Source organism: Pholcus phalangioides, unplaced genomic scaffold, assembly GCF_987345545.1.
Source record: "Pholcus phalangioides strain wild (caught in Gottingen) unplaced genomic scaffold, Ppha-v1.0 ptg000017l_1, whole genome shotgun sequence".
NCBI classification, from domain to species: Eukaryota; Metazoa; Arthropoda; class Arachnida; order Araneae; family Pholcidae; genus Pholcus; species Pholcus phalangioides.
The window spans coordinates 43,814,305-43,836,909 of NW_028301610.1; the positions used below are offsets into that span (position 1 = coordinate 43,814,305).

General features: G+C 33.3%; 1 protein-coding gene across 6 annotated transcripts in view; it reads right to left on the reverse strand.

Annotated features, from left to right (window-relative positions):
• Nucleotides 1-1,289: 1,289 nt before the first annotated feature.
• LOC149073494 (homeobox protein Hox-B4-like) overlaps nt 1,290-22,605 on the reverse strand; it is a 164,872-nt gene continuing 143,556 nt past the window's right edge. For 3 of the 6 annotated variants that reach the window (XR_016194534.1, XR_016194533.1, XR_016194532.1), the window contains one exon: nt 2,654-2,772. Coding sequence is in view for 2 of the 6 variants with exons in the window: in XM_089247391.1 (XP_089103517.1) it covers nt 2,282-2,772 (491 nt within the window). In the remaining 4 variants the exon portion in view is untranslated. Of the gene's footprint in view, nt 2,773-22,605 lie in introns of all 6 variants that reach the window. The other 3 variants (XM_089247392.1, XM_089247391.1, XR_016194535.1) reach the window with 2 other exon arrangements.

Consider the following 22,605-nt stretch of genomic DNA (forward strand, 5'->3'; position numbering starts at 1 on the left):
ACGAGTTGATAAATAATTTTCAGATTTAAGAAAAAAACTTTAAAGTTCAATTGAATTTTTTAAGAGGATTTCAGATTTCTTTTTGCAATTCGGGGTGTCTGGAAACCCTAAATGAGAGCAGTGATGATAAGTAGCTCGGGTAAAAATGTATATGTTCAAAGAGTAGCACTTTTTCCTTGATATCGACACGGGTAAGGTTGGTAATTATTGATTAAGAGGATAGGCCTACACTGTATTTTCAGTATTGAGGATGGTGAACAGCACCGATATTCAAAAATTAAGTTTAAATTTCTGCCCTTTCTCTGGAATTGACGAGATATCTCGCCATCTTAAAAGTCTTTTGTTTTAGTAATGTGTGTGTGTGTGTGACAAATCCAGATATTTTGTAAAACGCTGATTTCTCAATGGAACACATTTTCTTACTCCCGTTATGGCATTTTCGGATAGGTTTAGTTATTTCGGCTATTCCACAGTTAAAGTGTTAAAAACTTAAACTCTATATTAATATATCCTTACCACCAAAAGACATTCAGAAATCATCAAAGACATATTTTGCTTCAATCAGTTATACATAATTTGATCTAGCATTCAAATGACTCAAAACAAAAAAAAAAAAATCATCATTATCACCATAATAATTCCATAAAAATTATAATATACTCACGTTTTCTAATAATTAAGTCATCTGCAGGAATAAACTGTAATAATCCATGGATACGGTAAATTTTCTGTTGTTGAAATAGACCTTTACTTACTTTTTTTTTTGTTCTCGTATCCTACAGATGAGCTTTGAAATGTACTCGAAAAAAATTTAAAACTTACGATATACAAATATCAGGCGGTGCTAATTAACAGAGAGAATTTAAAAATTTCAATATCATATATTTTTAATTTTAAAATAAATGGAACTGAAAGGTAATTAAAAATAATTAAACAGCAAATACGACGTCTGTCATCATTTTTTTTTTTTTGTGAGAGATAAAAACACTAAACACCAGTTAAAGTACGTAGCATTCCTATCTTCAGGTTTTTTTTTTTTTTGTTTTCCGTATACAATCTTATACACTAAGATTTTTCTTTCATTTTTCATTTTTTTTTTACATTTAAACGTGAATATCACCGTAACCCCCACGAAACGACGAATTACATAAATAATTTGAGTGCTTTACATGCATTTTTTTTTTTTTCATCTCCTGTATATTTCATCTTTACATGTCCATTTCCCATAATATTATCCATCTAAACATGTGCGTCCAGCATTTGTCTTGACCTTGTCTTGATGCGGGGGGGGGGGGGGGGGCTTGGGAAAACAGCCACGTTCTAATGGACGTTAAAAAACGGGGGATATTTTTTTTTTTTTTTCGAATTGTACAACTTTTCTTATAGAAGACCCTGTTCAGAACGACAAAACGACATTCCTCAGTCCTGTTGCGTCCGTCGATAGTTACGATATAGTACATACTTGTAATATGCTGAGTGTCTGCGTGTGTGTGTGTATCTCTCCCGTTTTAATTTTTGTGATTTCATCACTTCTGAAAAGTCTTACTTTGTTTTTTGATTGGGCAGCGCAAGAATATGCACAGATTGCAACCTGTTGACCGACAACACCATGTATGAACGATTCCAGACAGAATTTTAGACGAACACAAATTGAGTCTTCAGTAGATGTGTTATTTATTGTTGTAAATTGAGTCGCGGTCACATCGTCAGGTTTGGATTTTTCAACACTCCCATTCCGGAATCGTATTAGACGTCGAGCCACCAGTGATGATGATGAAATATGATGATGAAGATGCCCCCGATGGTCATCCGTAAGGGAGAGCCTTGAATATTGCACTAAGGTAAAACATTTTTTTTTTTTTTCAGGTGGTGACTGAGTTGTTTGTATCACGGGTGTCAGTCAGAAACTGAGGCTACAGAACTGCACATTTCCTGAATAATTGGGGGGAAAATGGGAGAGACAGAGAGAAAAGAGAGCGACACGAATGCATATCATCACATTGTTATTGGACTGCTCGTCACACTTCTAAGGCAAAAAACGACATCTCAAACAGGTGTAAAATTCATTGAATTCCATTTGAAATGGGTTTAACATCGAAACATCTGAATAATAATAATTTTTTTGTGTTTGTCTGTTTTTTGTTTAAATTCTGTCAAAATTGGCCTGAAAGCGCGCAAGCTTAAATCACTTTTTTTTATCTTCTGTTTATCCACTTTACACATATAATTATTATATAGCATCTATGGAATGTATGTCAGAAGCGAGGCAGCCATTTTCTAGTCACAGTTCCGTTAATCCGTAGTCGTTTTTAGTGTCCACTACTATGGAATTCGGCCGAGGAGGTGGTGCAACTAAATGATGACCCTGTGGACCAAGAGGTGTCAGTGGCATAGTCTGAGGTGGGTTGGAATTCGTTAGCCTGTTCGCGTTCTGCTGGTCCGGATTGTTGTTGTTGGATGCATTGGTGGTCGTGTTGTTATTGTTGTTGGCGCCGTTGTTGTTGGCAGAGTTCGCGTTGTTTGGGTTCTTTTTCTTGACGTTCTTCGTATTTGGTAATTTGTTGTCCTTTTTCCACTTCATTCGGCGGTTTTGGAACCAGATCTTGATCTGACGCTCACTGAGACACAGCGCGTGCGCGATCTCGATCCGCCTTCGCCTTGTCAGGTACCGGTTGAAATGGAACTCTTTTTCCAACTCAAGTATCTGATGCCGGGTGTAGGCTGTCCTTTGACGCTTTGGTTCCACCCCAGGAAAACTTCCATTCGCTGCCCCTAAAAAAACAAAGTGAAACATTTCGAATTCTTTTCCTTTTGAATTAAAATTTCCAAACAAAAAAACTCATCGACAATGAACAGTGAATTTCAACTACAAACATGCTTATATAAGGGGTACGCCCAAGTCCCTTTGCCGCATTACTGGTGAACCGTTGATATTAGAGGCATAAGGCCTACTTCCAATTAGAAAAAGTGTCCAAATAACGTGTCGACTTCAGATAGTAAGATTAACGTGTAGACTGTCATTAATGTTGCAGGAGGTTGTATAGTTAATAAAATGAAAAAAGATTACTGTTTATTTGGTCACCCTGTCCCAAAGAACCCAATTAGAGAAAGTTATTGCTTTGGCTAACCTGAGGACAATAAAAAAAATTTACGTTTATAAGTGTTCAAAGTTTCTAAGTTCAAAAATCGCTAAAAATGAGAGGAAGAACCGCATAAACGAATGGATAATTGCTCATAATGAATTGTACGTTTCTTTCCCCTCACCAATTCGGAACTCAAATATTTCAGCGAATATTGCACTTTTCGTTAATCTTAATAGAGACAGGGCAACAACTTTCTAATTGGGTTCTTTTAGGACAGGATGACCAAATATATATTTTTTTTTATTTTCATGACTATATACAACCCCTTGCAACATAGATGACGTATCTGAGGTCTGCACATTATTCGCATACTTTTTCCGATTGGAAGTATGCCTCTAGAATCAATGGTTCACCAGTAATTTGCGGCAAAGAGACTTGAGCATTCATCCTGTATACCGCTTGAATTCAATAATGAACAGCTTATCATTTCTATATTTTACACAAATTAATATTAATCTGGAAATAAAAAACAAATTTTAAGCCCATATTGCATTGCATACTCGTAAAACATTCAATTGATAAGTAAAACACCACTCTTCCTGTATTTGCTTAAACAACATACAATTCTCATGCGATAGTTTCAAGAATTTTTTTATATAAACGGCTGGAATATTTGTAAATGTTTACCAAAAAACTAAAGCGTATACAGACCTGGTAAAAAAACGCATTTCACATGTCCACATGCTAATCTAAAGATTCTTACATGTTAATTTCGTATCAATAATTGTAATGCAGTATTTTAAAGACTAATAAATCACAGATAAGCCTGATAGACTATGTTGAAAATTATATTATACATCTCCATGTCACACCATGGTGTCGATTGATTAATTTCAAGTTAAAAAATTAATGTTAGAATCCTAAATATATTTAACATATTCTAACCGATTGAAAGATATTTCATTGAATGTGATAAATGCATTAATTAACGCGCTAGTTTGTTCTTAGGACTGAGTGAGCTTCGCATGATAAACATCTGTCTAAGTAATTATGAATTAGTTTTTTTGTATTTATCGGGATGGAACCAAATCCAGTGTCCATGTATCCAAAATAATTAATTGGAGTCAAGTTTTATGTCCTTACTTGTTTGGGACAATGTGCTCTGCACAAATCAAAATCGGAACTAAATTGCAGCAGATGAGTTGTATGCCTAGAAAATGGTTAAAAAATTATTGTCGTATTTCGTTAATAATTTTTAGATGCCAACAGAGAGTGACAGGGTACATAGTTATATCGAAAAATATTATTGGTGTTTGGTTACATCTCTGCTCAAAAAATATGCATAATAAGTCATCAAAAGGCTATACGATTCAACGAGAATGCTGTTAAGATTATGACAACTCTGCCTGCGGTATGTTGTCCGAATATGCAAAAGAGATACGGGACGGTGTTGTGTTCTCGGTGTCCATCGTGACCACACTTGTCCTCATAGACATGATGGTGTAATGTTCGAAGCGGACGTGTTTTGGATGGACAGCCAAAAGGACAATGGGTGTCTTTCCTCACGACTTATTATTAAAGTCAGCACAGTTGAAGTATGTTCTCTTCAGACGTGTCTCCAGTTCAATCGTCCGCTTGCAATAAGTCCGCTCTTTACATAAGTTAGTATATGTATATTTACGCGATACGCCCGTCCATCCACATAAAAATCCTAACACTGTGACTCATCGCGACAAATGATCATGTGCCATGTTTCCAACATTCATCAGAAAATATTTTTAATCCATCAATGTGTCTTCTATTTATTTATGCACGTATTAAAAAAACTTATTCGAGGTTAGTTTCCGATACCTTGATGTGAGTCAAACGATCAATGTTTTGGTCTTAGAATATGGAAACTGGTACGATGGTATGTGTGAATAAAATACACACCACACATAGCATGTGAAAATATGTTTAAAAATTAACGGTCACAGCACAGTTTTGTTGAATCACAATTGAATCAGCAATACTATATTATTGAATAATCAATCTTGCTCTGTTGTCGGTGGTTAACCATACTCAGAAAATACTATTAGCTTATGTTTCTGCATATACAATATCTCTTGAGGATTTACACTCTTATCGCCACTAGAAGCAATCTGAATTAGAGAGACCACATCCAAAATAACTTTTCACAAGGCACCATTGACAAATAACCATTATCCTCGAAGAGAAATCGAGTAAAAGCAGTCACAACACTCTCTTAATATCTAATCATAAAATTTATTACCCTACCATTACCATCTAAGAGGAGTCAGTCCATTTAAACTACACATTAATAAACACATCAATTACTATGGGCTACCTATTTGTCCAAACGCAACAATTGTAATTTAAAAAACTATCTATGTTACGGTAAATGTGATAAATCCGGTTATTAAGCATGATTGCCGACCATTTTGGTAAGTTTGATAAATTTCCCAAAATTCATCACTTTTACCGGTGATTATGCATAATACCCAAACGTCGTTTGGTAAACATGATAAATCGTACTGAATTCGCCGGCTATAATGCATAATCGCCGTTTTGTGTTGGTAAATATAATAAATCAGTCTCACTTCCGTGATAAGATATATTATTTAGATGACCGTAATTGTGAGCGGGAGTCTGAACCGAATGTAATGTGAACTTTGATTTAACTAATTTTTCCGAACATCCCCGAAATAACTCTTATTTGATGAATTTACTATCGGGCCTGGATATAATGAACATCTATTTAACAAATTCTTTGGTTTATAACGATTTTTTCGAAGTTTTTGTGTGTTACATTCGCTCGAATGTAACCAACATGATTATTGGTTTGCTTTCTTCAAGTTTCGCAAAAGATTTTTTATCAAACTTTTATAGAATAATTCCCCCATCACGTGTGGTTTCTTTTAGCATTTATCAATTTTACCAATGACGCTTGGGTAGTATGCGTAATTGAAAAGTGTGAGTCACAGTGCTTAGGGGCACCGCCAGCCTTTGACAGGGGTGTCACGACGAACTGGAGATATTGATTTATGTGCCTATTTATGCTTCGAAGTAATTATTTTATAAGGCCGGGATTATACAATATAAAACTTTGCAAAAAAATGTCTTTTACAAAACTTGGAAAAAAAAACCAAACAATTACGTACGCTCGTACGTAACTGATATATGCTTATTGGTTGCTTAAGTGAAACTATTCTAGAGAGCCACAGATGAATCCTGAATTGCAAGGGAGCCACGGGTGACAAAAGTTTTTGAGATCCACTGCACTGATATATACAGGGTGTCCTGTAAGTGTTGATGCGGTCTTTATCTCAACAACCGTCCGTCGCAGAGGTATGATTCAAATTTAAAAAAAAAAATGCTCAAAAGGCTTCCAAAAATTACCTTGTACCAGTTTTGAGAGTAAAAAAACAGTGTGTCACAAAACAAAAAATCTAATTTTTTATACGTTCCCCCGTCTTCTAACTTCCAATCAAAAAGTTGTTTCCCCGTCCCTCCATAGGCCAACAGAAAAAAAAATCCCAAGTTTCTAAGTGAAATATTCGCTGAGATATTCGCATTCAAAATTAGAGAAAAATTGGGAAAGGAGCGTTGTCCGTTAGTTTTGGCTGTTCTTTCATAACTTTTCTCCCATTTTTGAATTCAAAAATATCTTCGCGAATATTGCACTTAGAGACATGGAATTTTTTTCAGTTGGCCTCAAGAGATGCAAGGCAACAACTTTCTAATTGGAAGTTAGAGGACGGGGAGGGGCGTATAAAGATTAAGATTTTCTTTGTGACACTGCATTTTCACTCTCAAAACTGGTACAGTTAAATTTTTGAAAGCTTTTTGAGCATTTTTTTAAATTTTAATCATACCTCTACAACGGACGGCTGATGAGATAAAGGCCGCATTAGCACTTACAGGACATCTTGTAATATACTTTTCTTGTCATACAGTATTATGCATAACAGACGGTAAAAGAGAAAAATTCATCAAACTGATTGGCAAACTGAAAATTTATGAAACTCATTGGCAAAACTGAAAATTCATGAAAGTAATTGTTAAACTGAAAACTCATCAAACTGATTGGCAAACTGAAAATTCATGAAAGTAATTGTTAAACTGAAAACTCATCAAACTGATTGGCAAACTGAAAATTCATCAAACTGATTAGAAAACTGAAAACTCCTTAAAAATGATTGGCGATTACGCATAATTACCGATTTATCACATTCACCGTATAACATCACATCTATATTCCACTATCCTATATAATACTCTTTTCTCAAGTCGTATTATAAGACTATTAAGTAAAAAAAATATATATATTATGCGCATTCTCTCTATATTGAGATAAGAAATCGAAAATGAGGTGAAAATATTTGGTAAGAGAAGTTGATGAGAGAAATAAAAAAATGGGAAGAGAGAGACTCTCTCGCGTTGATTTATCGCGTTTAAAACCGGAGCCTCCACCGTAACTCGAACCCGTAGTGATGTTGAGTGAGCGGTTTGCTTTCTTGCTTTTGAGAGAGGAGACAGAGAGGAGAGAGAGAGAGAGCAAAGGAATCTCTCCTCCTCCTCCTCCTCTTGCCTGCACGAACGCACGCACGTACACACACACACATACCCACTTTTATAATTTATGATTATGGTCTCGCTTATTTATCGTTGTGCAGCACGTGGTCGCTATTAAACTGCAGTTAACCTCACTCGACTCATTGGCAAAAGTGCGCGTACTCCCTTGCCTAATTTATGAATGGGACTCTTTTGTTAAGCCTTATATTATTATTGCTATTATCATCTTACGGTGGATTTTTTTTTTATATTGTTATTATTATTATTACGATTTTGTCGATTATTTGTTTTTTATTGTCTGTTTTGAAGGAGGGGGGGGGGTCTAGTGGCTTTTACGGTCGAAAAAAAATGCGGAATTCACACACTTATATCTGTTTTTATACTGGCAAAATTGGAGTAGGCCATCGCATTTTTGTTTACAATATTTTGCTTAAATTTTTTTTTTTTCAAGTAATATTAGCGTATTTTTTATATAATTAAATTACTTCTGGAAATTGAAAGACCTTGTGGGTATCATAGTGTTTTTATAATTTGTTTTTAATGTGAATTTAATTTTTTATGATTTTTCTGCAACTTAATTCTCAAAAATGATTTCGATGAGGATTTTATACTTTCACTCAAATTTTTCATAACCAGTGAAAACCCCATTTTTCTAAATTTTTTGAGTGGGATATGGTAAATAAGGTTTTACAAGCAATCATAATTACTACTTATTATTATTGATCAATAATTAATTATATTTATATGCTGTAGTTCATATCGATTTAATATTTATATTGATTAAAAACAAACATTAAAGCCCGATTTTTTCATGCTTTTCATCCACAACTGTACATTCAAAAATTGTGAAATTCGGTCATAAATTTCAATAGCGGTTAAAAATGGGTGGATGGTAATAATAAACGGAATTTGTGATTTTTTTTTATTTTTCAAAATTCTGTTAGCAAGTTTTTTTTTAATAAAATATTTTTGAAATTTGGTTTCTCCTATGTACAAGATTAACTAAAGAAATATAAATGAAATTGATTTTATGACATGAAATAAATTTACATAAAAATTTCAATGAAATAAATTTCCGCTTTATCTCTCAACTAACAAACTTTTTAATGTTTAATTTTTTTAAATTTAGCAAATTTTCAAATTTTAAATCAGAAATATTAGCATTCCGCATTTAGCCACACATTGCAATTTTCAAATCTGTAAAACATTAGCATTTCACATTGATACATTCAAAATGAGGTTCATATTAGAATCAGATATCATGAAAACATTCTTACAAAATTAAATTTTTGAAATATGGATGTATTTCGCATTTGGGCTGTTTGATTTTTGTGTGGAAGCATCATTTGATTTCAAATGACCGTAACGGTGAGTAAAACTGAGAAATCAAGGCATGCTTTGATTTTATCAATAACGTGATAAGTATTTGAATTAATTCAAGCAGATTTACTATGTAAAAGAAATTTGTAAAAAAAATTCTTTTACATGGGAAATCTACGCCAATTAGTTGAAATATCTATCACGTTATTGATAACTACACATAAATATTTGAAAGTAAATTTATTTTTAATCTTTGTGCAATTCTTTGTAAATTAAAAGAAACAAATAGGCCTATATCGAAGTTATTTTGTTAAACTCACTTGTGTTGTTGCGCAAAATAAATCTATCTCTCTGTCATCCAATTATTGGAGAAACAAGGAAGATGGGCTACAATTAAAATTGTATGCAATGAATTACTTTAGATAAATGCTCTGATGGAATGAACGTTCAAATACAAATGCGACGCCACAACAGGCAAAATGCCCAACGAGGTGGAATGAACGTTCGTAACTGACCAAATTCAAAATGCTTAAGTCTCTTCTCTGAATAATTTTCGAGAGTTTTCATTACAACCGAATAAATCAGTCAACATCATAAACTTGAATGACATTTCAATTTCTAAAAAAGTTTTTACGCTGGTAATCAATTTTAGCTTATCCAATTCATTTTACGGATTTATTAGACAGGACAGCTGATTCTGATCCACTATATACCCATTCCCACTCAGGATTCTATTCCGAACTTGTCGAACTGCAGCTTGGTGCGTTAACAAATCGACTGCCAGGAGGAACTTTGACCACCCGTGACTCCCTTGGCCTTATCATCGCAGGCCCGCGGCTCCCTTGCCACAAACCGCGGCTCCCCATTGCTATTCGAGTTTGAAAAATAGATGCTGGATATTTCTGGATACCCCATCTTTCAATACACACATGTACACAGTACAACTTGGCTTGTGGGATTGGAAGAAATAGCTGAACACAAATATTTAAAGGTAAAACACAAATACGACTGGCACTATTAGGGGCTGCAAGGCACATTTTGAGAGCCTATAGGGTTGAGAAAATTACCCAGAAAAAACAAAATCATGATATTATTCCAGCCCACGAACTCAAATCTGCTTTGATAAGTTATTAAAATGTGAGTCAAGACCGACCAACTTTAAACGTAAAACCGAGTCCATTGTGAAAAAATGAAAGAATTCACTGTTAAAATTATAATTTTTCGCTCTTTTTCTATGATTAAACAATGAGCATCATGGTAAGGATTTTCTTTTACAGTTTTCACTGCAGATGTCAACGTTGGATCAAAGTCCAACGGTAAATGACTATCCTGGTATTTATTTAAAAATTTGCTTATATTATATCTTTTTAAAGTTTTAACAAAAAACAAAATTAGGAACTTTCGTTGTGGCACGTTATCAAACCATTGATTGATTCCGAGTAGGTAAGTAATCAAGTCACATAAGGGGCCCACGCTGTAGGAAAATTTGAACACTTCTTATGTAAACAAATAGAGATATTGTAGGACTGCCATGACATAAACATACCATGATGCCACATTTAAATGAATGGGTAATAAGAAAGAAAACAACTCTTATATTTATCAAGGTCTGTGACTCATGTTTGCGGCGTGTTGACCTTATAAACGGAAAGTTTGATCCAAACCGAATTTACGAACCGTTTTAATGGTGTAAAAGTTATTGTAATTACCTCGTGGATTAAAAAAACCAATTTTTTACAAATAATATTGGATACAGCACTTGATTTAACAGGTATAAAATAGTCGGCAGTGGTGTATGCTAAATCGAGAAGCGTAATACGAGTGCCGTCTGTGATGATATTATGAAACATACCCCGACTGAGAATCTGATACATCGCTACAACTTGAGACCAACCCACGTGATCATAAAAACCCGATTTACGGTACATATTATATTCTGTTTTAGAATAAAAGACATGAACACGAAGGTTTTCTATGGTTCTTAAATCATCCCCTATCGGGCTTTCATTTTATCAGGTCTCTACCCATCTTTCTTATATGAGAACAATATAATTAATATTCATACTAAATAGTAAATATTCTGAGAAACATTTAGCTAACCACAATGAAATGTGTGGCTGCTGGTGCAAATTCTTCGTGAATTCGTCAGAATTTTATCATTACGAAATGTATGAACTTTAAAAGTTTGTAGAACAGATTCAACTTTTCTCGATGTGGATCATCTGTATTATCGGAATGAAATTTATATGTGATAGGAAGGAATTTTATGAGCTTAAATACACGTTTTATCTCGTTATTAACCCTTTATGGAAACGAGCTAGGGCTTGTAGTTTTTAAATCTGGTCCAAAACCACTACCATTAATATTCGGGCGTCCAACCCGAACCTTCCGAACTGCAATTAATGCTTTAATTAATCAGTCGTGAAGACTATTATAATATTCTCTGCTGGATTATGTAGCAAATTTATATACTAGTATTGAAGAAGCACCAAAAAAACATAATTTTTATTTTATTTTGTTATTAACCATGCGTATTTTCATGCATGCAAAGACTAATTAGAACGCGGCGTTTGTAATTCGACGTTGATACAAAAATATTTTCCACTCTATTATTAGTAAAGAATACTTGAGAAATCGAAGACAATTAAACATTTTGAATGAGGCGTTTATAGATTTAAATTTATAGTAGAAGCTCTCCCGAATACGGAATAATATGTTATGCAGAGCATTTTAACAACATGAACAATATAAAATTGGGGAAATTTGAAATATTTTGGCCAGTGAAGTTGACGCCGGATTGGTATTCATTACAAAAATATCCTCTTTCAAAAGGAATCAAATGTGTTCACGCGTATTGAGTCATCAATGATGTCATTTATAGATTTCATTCCATTATTAATGGCACCATAAGCATCAATATTTAGCTTTACGCATATCCTTCAAATAAATATCCAGTTCAGATTGCGACACATACAGCATTAATGTTTTTATAGATATTTTATGCAATTTCTTAGTTTAGCATCAACATAATGTGAATTTCCATCGCATTTATGGAAGCTTAGAGAATATTTTTCAATTAATTTTTTTCTTTCAACTTTTTCATCCATTAGTAATCGTTCATTTTCCCCAAACCGACCAAACACTGCCGCCTTCGGATTATCTCGAATATTCTATGTTATTTTTTGCGTCTCCCTTTCCACTCACAAACATGCACTCTATGTTAATTTCATTTCGAAAAGGGAATTACTTTCGCTGGAAAAGAGTGGAGAGTGGAAGTAAAGAAAAGTTTCCTAACCAAACTTAGTTGAAAAACAGGATGACATATTTGATTTTTGAACTTGGAAAATATTTATTTTCAGGACTATTTATTGTGGGACATTTCGATATCAAATTAATTATAGCGATATATTTTTATTAGGTTAAATGGTTTGTATGTTGAAAATAGTCAGAGAGAGGGATAAGAATCTGATTAGAGTTTTTAGATTCAAATATATATTGAAAGAATCTCATAAATTATGGGGAAATATATCATGCAGTAATTTTAACAACATAATAAATAAAATTGTGACAATTAAATATCTTCACCATTAAGTTGATATCGCGCATTAGCATTATTACCAAAAAGATAATTTCAAACAATGGTAAGTGTGTGAACGCGTATTGAGTCACAACGATGTCTTTTTTTCTAGATTTAATTTCAGTGTTGTTGACGTCATAATTACTGAAATCTAGCTGTATAGATACTCTCATCAAATAAATATCTAGATACATTGCAACGCATACAGTGTTAAACAATGAATAAATCTCACCACGTATTTTATAGGATTTCTTCGTTAACATCAACACAATGTGGTGAACATTCACAATTTTGGAAGCTGTATTTTGGAAGCAAGAGTATATTTCTGAATTAATTTTTTCTTTGAACTTTTTCATCGATTAGTAATCTTTCATTTTCTCCAAACCGAGCAAACACTGCCGCGCTCGGATTATCTCGAATGTTCTATGTTGTTGTTCGCGTCTCCCTTTCCATCCACAAACATATACCCTATGTTAATCTCATTTTGAAAAGAGAATTGCTTTCGCTAGAGAAAAGAGTATGTGGGGAGGGGGGGGGGGGTAACTGAAATAAGTTTCCTATTCCCCTTTCCAACCATCTCCGCTTTTAAAACTCGGGAAATCTCCATTGGAAATTTTCGAGGAACTTCCCCGAGCACCCAAAACTACGGCGGAGAGAGATGCTGGATTTTGTCCGGTCGATATCAAGCAGCTGGTGGCGGTTGAAAGCAGCTCTTGCCTGCCGGACGCCCTCCAGACAGACGCCGTCGACAACATACATACCCACAACAGAACGGGAGAGTAGTAGAGAGAGTGAGTATGTACAAGAGAGAGAGAGAGAGCGAGAGAGAGAGAGTTTTGCCTCGCGTGCACAAGAACAACCGCTAACCTCCCTCATTGTTCGAGCTGGGATATCATTCGTGACAACAGCTACGGGGACCGCACGTACTGTTAACTGTTCAGCGTGGAATTTCTCATTAGTGGTGGCAAGGATCACTTTATGGAACAGGGAGAGGGTAGGCCTCTCTGAGAAGAGTGGGTATCTATCATACACACAACATACACAGACATGATGTTGTTGTGAGTTGAAATTAGCTAAAAAAATAAAATCTTAGAAACCAACCCAAATCCAATATTTACAGACATCCACAGAAGATTCGAAGAGACTACTTCTTCCAGTTTACAAAATTGATACGATTAGGATTCAACTCTTGAAATGAAATCAATAAAACGCGTTAAATGGTGCGGTGTATATTTGGTCAATAAAATCCCATTGTACCAATATCTTTTCTCAATTTTTTTGGTTATTTTAGAAAGTATAGTTTCAAAGTGTCATTTTTTTCAGTATGAAATACGGCTATGTAAATACAGTACTTTTTTATCTAGAAAGACCTGATTTCTTATTGGTGTCATTTTTTGAGAGCTGCTGAAATTGAGAGGTAATCAGAAATAAAATTCAAGTTAACGACTGTTCAACAGTACTTAGCAAGATTTTATTATTTATTGATAACACAATAAGATAAATTGTATAATTTTAATCTTGATTGGTTACTGTTACCAATTAAAAAACCACTTGAATTAATTAAATTGCTGTGTCGATGTATTGTTTCAATTAAAAATATGCTAACGGTACCAATTTACATCTGTTTCTCTGAATTTTTTTTATATGACACATTTTTTTTGGGGAGAACCATATATTGTTAAACACATAACTTGTATAGTTGGGACAAAATAACCAGTGCAAATTATCCTCTCAACAAAAATACACATCGACATGATATAAAATTATATCAAGTCCCCGGTGTTTTTATGTATGCTAACTACGTAAATATCTATCGCTGTTTATATTCGAGAATCAGCCGGTTTAGAGAAAATTGAAAATAATCCACAAAATTGAATTACTTATGTAAGCCCATTGCGTATCAAATCTGTTTGGCAAGTATACTGCATAGAATAATATTTTATTACTCGAACTACAGTCAATTTAGATTGGAGCTTATGAAAATTTCAATTTAAAATTTAGAAATCATGTGTCTGTAGAATCAATGTGACATCATAATTTAAAACATAGAGTAAGAAATTAAATTTTTTTTATGTAATTTAAGGAGAGATCCGATTAAAAAAAGGACAGTAAGAGAGTTTCTATTGTATCGGAATTATGAATATTTCACGAAATATTTTTGTTTTAAATTAGTAGGATCCTAATCTATGGATCTGATTTTCTTCCGAAATATATTGTGTGATACGTAAAATTAGTTCATTTAGAAACGGCATCTGTTGAAAAATTTGAATTTTTTATGATCTGCAGTATTAATTGGATAAAAATAGTAATGACAAATCCATCATCATGGTTTTTTTAATTAACACTTACAAAATATCTTGATCATATATAAAACTGAGCAAGAGCCCTCTTCCAAACCGAGCCAAAGTTTTCGTTTCCCGCGAAACCCGTTTCCTAAGGTTGGTAAGTTGGCAATATCACCCCTTGGGCAGTATAAGATATTGGTAGGGGATCTCCCATGGGTTGTACTTGGAAAGCGATAAGAAAAAACAATTATGAAGAAGGGGTCGATAGAACAAAAAGTTTGGGAAACCCTGAGCTGTATCACAGTCGCTTGCGAGAGTAGTTTGAATCTAAATATGAATTTTTGCGCATACATTGAATATTTAACGGATATCTTAATAGTCTCTTGTGGACTCCATGGCAGTGCCGTCTTGAGGCATGGGCCCGGGGGCCTCTAGGTAAGAGGGGCCTCCCAAAAATGCGATCTGGTTGAAATTTTTGAGAATTTGCCTTGTAGGGCCTCAGAAAAATCACTTGGCCCGGGGCCCCATGATGCTCTTAAGACGGCCCTGCTCCATGGGGTGCACGGACAACCTTCTCAGAACCACTAATCTCCAACAAAATTGAGAAACAGTTCTAAAAAAAGAGAGAGGAAACACAACACAAAAATTGAATCAGTAAGAAATCATTCTACACACCTAAGTCACCATTTACGAAGCATTTATAAATAATTCTTATGGGGTTGGGGTAAAAAAAATTTGCTTTTCGTATAAAGTTTTTACAATTTGCACACATAAACAAACATGGATGAGTAAGTAAGCTGGATAAAATATTTCAGAAAAATCTATGATCGTAGCGCTTTTTAGTTGTCACTCCATTGCACATAAAACCGAACCATGAAGCTTTTGTCCTGTCATAGGCATTTGCGAGAATGGTTTGAATGCAAATATGAATTTTCGCATGAATTTTGTGCTTGAATAATCAACATACATCTTAGCAGTATGTTTTGGACAACCTTGGACCCAGGGACGTTTTGAAAATTAGTCTCCAATAAAAATTAAATTTAGAAACAATTTTTAAAAAAAGAGGAAACAGTAAAATTTTCGTTAAAACATTCAATTTATAAGAAATTCTTGAACTGAGTCACCATTCATGAAGCAATAAAGTACTGCATTTAAAAATAATTTATGTGGTGAAAATTTGTTTTTTTGAAATAAACTTTTAAGGATTTCAGTAAACAAACATGGATAATTAAGCAAGTCGTATAAAAATATGCCGGAAAAATCTATCATCGTAGTGTTTTTAGTTAACACTTATAAAATGATAGCTTGATCACATATAGAACTGAATCAACAATCATTTGTGCACTATGATCGCTTGCGAGAGCGGTTTGAATGTAAATATGGATTTTCGCGTATAGTAAGTACATTAATGTCTAATATCTAAGTATTCTGTGTGTACTTTCAGGGGTCCACGGACAACCTTTTGAAAACCAATCTCCGATTAAAAAAAATCAATTCATATGTATGAAGTATTTGCAAAAGTTCTTGGGGTTAGGGTAAAAATTTATTTTTCGCATAATTTTTCTTTATACCACACGTAAACAAATATTGTTGAGTAAACAAGTGGGAGAAAAATGTGTCAGAAAAATCCATCATCGCAGCGTTTTGCAATTAGCATTTCGATTGGATCAAATCCAGAACTATTTGCACTGTCATAGCCGCTTGCGAGAGCGAATTATAAGTAAAACGAGTTTTTGCACATTGATGAACATTCCACGCATATCTTAGCAGTCATTGTGGACTTCATTAGTCCACACATAACATTTAAAAAACCACTAATATCCAATAAAAGAAATTGAGAAACAATTCCAAAATAAGAGAGAAAAGCAAGTGAGAATTATAATTTAAAAATTGAAATCAATAAGAAAATCATTTTCCAACTAAGTCAATTTATAAAGCAGTGAAGTATTTAAAAATAATTTTTGTGGGATTGGAGGTAAACATTTGTTTCGAATAAAATTTTGAGAATTCCACACGTAAACAAACAACACACGTGGTAATAGAAAAGTATAAAGTCAAAAACGTTTTATCGAAACAATAAATTCTAGAAAGAGAGGCAGAGCAGGGAGAGAAAGAGCCCATTTCGTTGGGCTCTAAAAATAGAAAGTGATTCAGATTCGGATGTTCACGGGGGCCATAAATGTGTCTGGAGCAGCGAGACGATCAAGTCCTTAATGGCCGAAAGCGGTGTTTACGTTGTGAGAGAAAGAGAGCGAGGCTGGCGGAATCTTCCAACACTTAATCAACAAGGAGATTAGGACTGCTTGATAATTCTAGGCACATGAGCCTTACAGGTGGGTAGTTGGTGGAGCACACACAACATACACACATAGGGAATGGGGGGAGAGAAAGCAACAAAACAAATTAATCAATACCAGAATGGGACGGCAATTAGTACATGAGTAACGCAACTCTAATTTCTTAGCAATGCTAAAAAGATTTATAACACCGAGCGAGTCAAGGACGGCCGTAGAATCGTTCTTCGAACTTTAATAATATTAATAATAATATCTCGGAATTATAGATGATCTTTTTTTATACCCGGAATTCAAGTCTGATGAATCAATCGTGTAAAAAAGACATTTTTAAAATACAGTTAAATCTCGATAGGTCAAATATGCAGCGGCCGACAAAAAACTTAGTTATCGTTAGTTAGACTTTTCGGAAATCCTGATTTCAGAGTGTGGGAAAAGAAAGATTTATTAAAATAACAGTGCTATTTACGGATATTGCATAAGTAAAACATGTCAAACATGTCGGAGGTGAAGAAATGTAGATATTCCAAAAGATAAAGTTATTCTCATTCCATCATATTTAATTATTGAATGAGAATATTTGGAAATAAAAAAGAGTAATACAAAATTATTTTCTGTCAAAAAAATGCAGTAAATTTTGACCGTCTGTATTTCTCTTTTTGCCCTTCTTTCGTAAGAAAGTCATTTACGTTTTGCAGGCGGATAAATGTATCTGCTAAATTCTAATAAATAATTGCTAAATGTACTAAATTCCATTGCTAAATGCACTAAATTCCATTGCTAAATGCACTAAATTCCATTGCTGAATGTAATAAATTCCATTGCTAAATGTAAAATTCTATTGCAAAATGCTGAATTCGATTTCTAAATGAAAAATTATATTGCTAAAAGCTGAATTTTATTCATAAAGCTGAATTCTATTGCTAAATGCTCTATTAATAATGTATTTTTATAAATTTCTCTCATTTCCGAAAACTTCGACTTGAAGGAAGAAAACTTCTTGTTAAGGGGCATTTTTTAAACTAAAATGCGGAAAAAGTTCTGGGGTTGAGTGAAAATTTCGACTTAAACAGATATTCGAGTTATCGGAGTTCGACTTATCGTGAATTGACTGTATTTGTGACATGAATTAGACGCGTTATTGATTTATTTTGTCGAGCATTATTTTTTTAGATAACACATATTAGATGAAAAATTTCCTGATCGAATATTACGCACATTTACCCTTTCCTCGGTATAGCAGAAATCATAAACCCCTAATAAATGGCATAAATTTTTCCAAGAAATAGGATTTTACGATTTTAAGTAGACGCAAAGTAAAGAATTTGGAAAATAGGGGCTCATTGAGAAACCAACTTCATAATATACTTTCTAATATACTTTCAAAATACAATGGATCCCGCTTATAACGTTTTTCAAAAACGTAACATAATCATTACGTGAAAAACATTGTAAGTGGGTAAACGCTTTAAACGGAAATTCCTAATGAGAACTATTTAGAGTTGAGACCACGAAAATAAGTCGTACCGAGCGGGAAAACGTTCTAAATGGGATCGACTGTATTTGGGCTTGTCATTGCTAAAAAAATATTGTTCTAAGGAGGCTACATGGCTTTCACATCCTGCAGAAGGGCCCCTAGGGTGAGATCTCTGATGGGCTCCTACATCGTAAATTTACAGTGTGAGAAATCAAAAAATTAGTCATCCTGGACCCTCGGGCTGGAGCCCTATCAACCCCTACCATTGTGGAGGCCATAGGGGGGGTTGAGATATCTCGTCAACGCTGGTGAGTTGGATAATTGACATCACTGTACAAAATCGCAATACACGTTTAATACAACATTCTGATGAAATTTATGAAAGATTTTCTACGTAATATTTACGATATTTCGTCTACATATTGTCAAAAAAAGAGCATATGTATATATAATCAAAATTGTCATTTTATTCAAGAAACTAATCAAAGTTCTCCATTTTATTTGAGAAATTAATTGCAATTTTAATTTTATCCAGGAAATAATCAAAATTTTTCGTTTGATCTAAAAATATAATCGAAAATTTTCATTAAAAAATATACAAAATTTTCGATTTATTCAAGAAATGTTTTAATTTTTTTATAGAGGAATTGAAAATTTTTTGCACCTAAAAAAACTTCCATTTGTTAATATGTGTTACATTAACCAGATAATTTTTTCAGTTTCAAGTTTTTTTTTTATAATAATACGGATTAATGCGATGCATATATGAATCACATCACCGTATCGAATCAATATAAGGATTTAAGTCATGCAAACAAATGGATTTATCGGTTTAGAATTACACTGAACAGGGTCAAAATGCTAAAAGTACACGAACAATGAATGAGTAAAACTCTTCATCACGGTATTAAAAAAAAAATAGTATAATAATAATCTGTAAAAGCGAGCCGAATTCATTACTAGGTTTGTGATGTTTGAAAAAATCCTTGAAACGTGTCCAGAAAAGCAAAAAGCAATGAGCGTACTAGAAAACCGCTTGTGCAACGTCCAGCTGATAGGCCAGCAAGCCCGCAAGATTGATGATGATGATGATCAAGAGTTTTTGCTTCAATGATGAATAGTTAAGAAAACGTTCATGATCTTGAAGACAGGTCAAAAACGTCCTAATCGTGTTCTCTGATAACTTGAAAAAAGAGAAAAGAAAAAGTGAATTCATCCAATCTTTCTTTACACCGGTCGCGTGCGGATAGCGTATTATTATTAATTGATGCGCAATGAATTCACAGTTATTAAGTACTTTGTTGGATCATGTTTTTAATCGTGTCTCACAATAACAGCATTTCGTGAACAAGAATGTTCTTTTTTTTTTTTTTTTTTTTTGCTTGTCGAAAACGAAAATTTAGATCATTTCTTTTCCAGCTAAAGCGTTATGTAGCAACATACCCATAACATAGCTACACACGTTTTTAAATTAATACGTAACATCGTTCTCAAGATCTTTCTAAGATCATTGATTTTATGGGAGAAAACCGCAAATGATACGAAAAGTAATTTACGCTTATATACAGAGCAATTCGCGCTGAAATAAGAGCAATTCGCGCTGAAATACAGAGTGATTTACGCTGAAATACAGAGTGATTTACGTTTAAATACATAGTGGTTTACATTCAAATACAGGATACATTTTCACAAAATGCGTCCGAAAGTAATTTAAAAATCACGATTTGTTTTAAAAATCGTGACAATCGTAAAAATTTCAACAATCGATATCTCGATGAATTTTCATTAAGCACGTTTTTGGATCATGTTTTCAATCGTGTCGCACAATAACGCAGCAATTCGTGAACAAGAATGTTTTTTCACTTGTCGAAAAAGAAAATTTAGATTTCTTTTTTCAGCTAAAACTTTATTGCACCATGCCGATAACATATATATAGCTACACAAGTTTACCAAATGATAATTTTTTGATTAGCCATCGTATAAAAACTTTAATTCTTACATTTTCTCTAATAATTATTTTAAGGAGATTCAACTATCACAAGAAAGTTCTGTTATTCTTGCAGGTAATTTTACATATTTTATTACTTACTTATTACTTTTATTACTATATTGTAATAAAATGAATTGAAAATTTTTTATTTCTTTTGAACGCTTTTAATGGAATATGCCTACCTTGTAAATATGAATGTGAAAGTTCGTTTAATATAGAAAATTTAGTTTTTTTCTCTTATAATTATTTTTCATTTATGATTTTTACGTCTTAGAAGTTCAGTTTTAAATCCTGGATTCAAATTTTTTTCTTGGAAATCGCATGAAAAATTTTACATTTGATATTTTTCTGCAAATAACTTCGGAATAAAAACTTTGAGAAATGTTAAATAATCTGGATATTCAAGAAAGCAAAACATAATGGCATAGAATTTTCTTAAAATGTCGTGATTTCCATTTACATTCGTCTTAAAAGCAAAAATCTAGTTTTTGGACAATCAGAAATATATCAGTCGAAAGCATTTTACATACACATTTTTCATCGTGATGATATTAAATAGCGATAATGAACAAAAATGCATGTTTTTGTGCATAACAAAGTGTTTTTAAACGTGAAAGACGTCTCATGATCTGAACACTTTATTTTATCTCCGATTGTCTTAAGCTACTCATGCTTAGTATAGAAGTATTTAAAACAGCTCTCTCAAATAAATTGGAGTAGTTTCAGTTGGAAATATTATTGAAAAAAAAAAAATCAGTGAATTCATTTCATGATGCCATGGAAACGCTTGGAACAAGAAAGTAAGAGTAGAAATATCTAAAAATGTTATAAAAAAAAAAGTAAATGGAATTCCCTCCCATGACTTCTATCACAGATTCTTTCAAGAATTGGAAAAATGCCATCAAGAACCGACCTGACAAAATAAAAAGGAAAAATGACGAAAAAAACTTGCAAAAAAAAAAATAACGGAATGGAATGTTACCACCCATGTGACCTTCACATGTTTTTTTTGTGTTCGTTAAAACGACATGTATAAACTGGATATGAACATTGCGTCATCTAGCTATGTGCTAATTGAATAATTCTTACTGAATTACACACACACTAATATTATATACGGTATACAGTTAAACTCGGTTATAACGACATCGAAGATTGCACGAATTTTAGTCGTCGTAAGCGAGGTGTCGTTACAATCGCGGCTGACGTTTTCAAAATCTTTCAGGCATGATAAATATAATCAGATGCAGTCAAATAATGTAAACGAAATTTTTATTTCATCATGATTATGGTGACTATATTTTGGAGAGAAAAATACGGGAAATTGGTATCATAAATATGGAATATTGTTAATTCTCCCCACTATCGGAAACAGTGCTAAAAACAGTGGTTTAACAGCAAGTCTGCAGTGACATAAAATCTATGTCACGAAGTAGTGAGCGTGACAAATATGGAAGATTGAATTCAAAAATTATGCAAATTATCTCCATCCTCGATTTTAGTCTCTTGTAAGGTTTTGAATTAGAGTATAAGGCAGGGCGTACACTATAAAAGTTTTAGAAAAGTTGTTTTATAAAACTCGAAAAATGCAAAAGCGTATCGTAATGTAACCAATAGGCTAATTGGTTGGTTTTTTCAGGTTTTGTAAAATATCTTTCATCAAACTTTTATAGTGTAATCCCGGCCATTTATTGGAAAACGGGACAATTATATAAAAAGTCGTTCTAAATTACGGTAAAATACAGGAATGTCCCGTATACGGATCATACCAATAAGCAAGTTGAATCACCAGAAATTCAATAAATCTTTTATCGTTATGCTGCCATTACGCTATAAAAGTTTTAGAAAAGTTCTTTTATAAAACTTTTATAGCGTAATCTCAGCCTTAAGTGACAATAGAACAAGAGACGAACATACTCGCAATGTACATAGTTCTTAGCAACGATAAAATGTTATATCCGAGATCGTTACGTTTTATCGACGTTATAAGCAAAGACTCATTA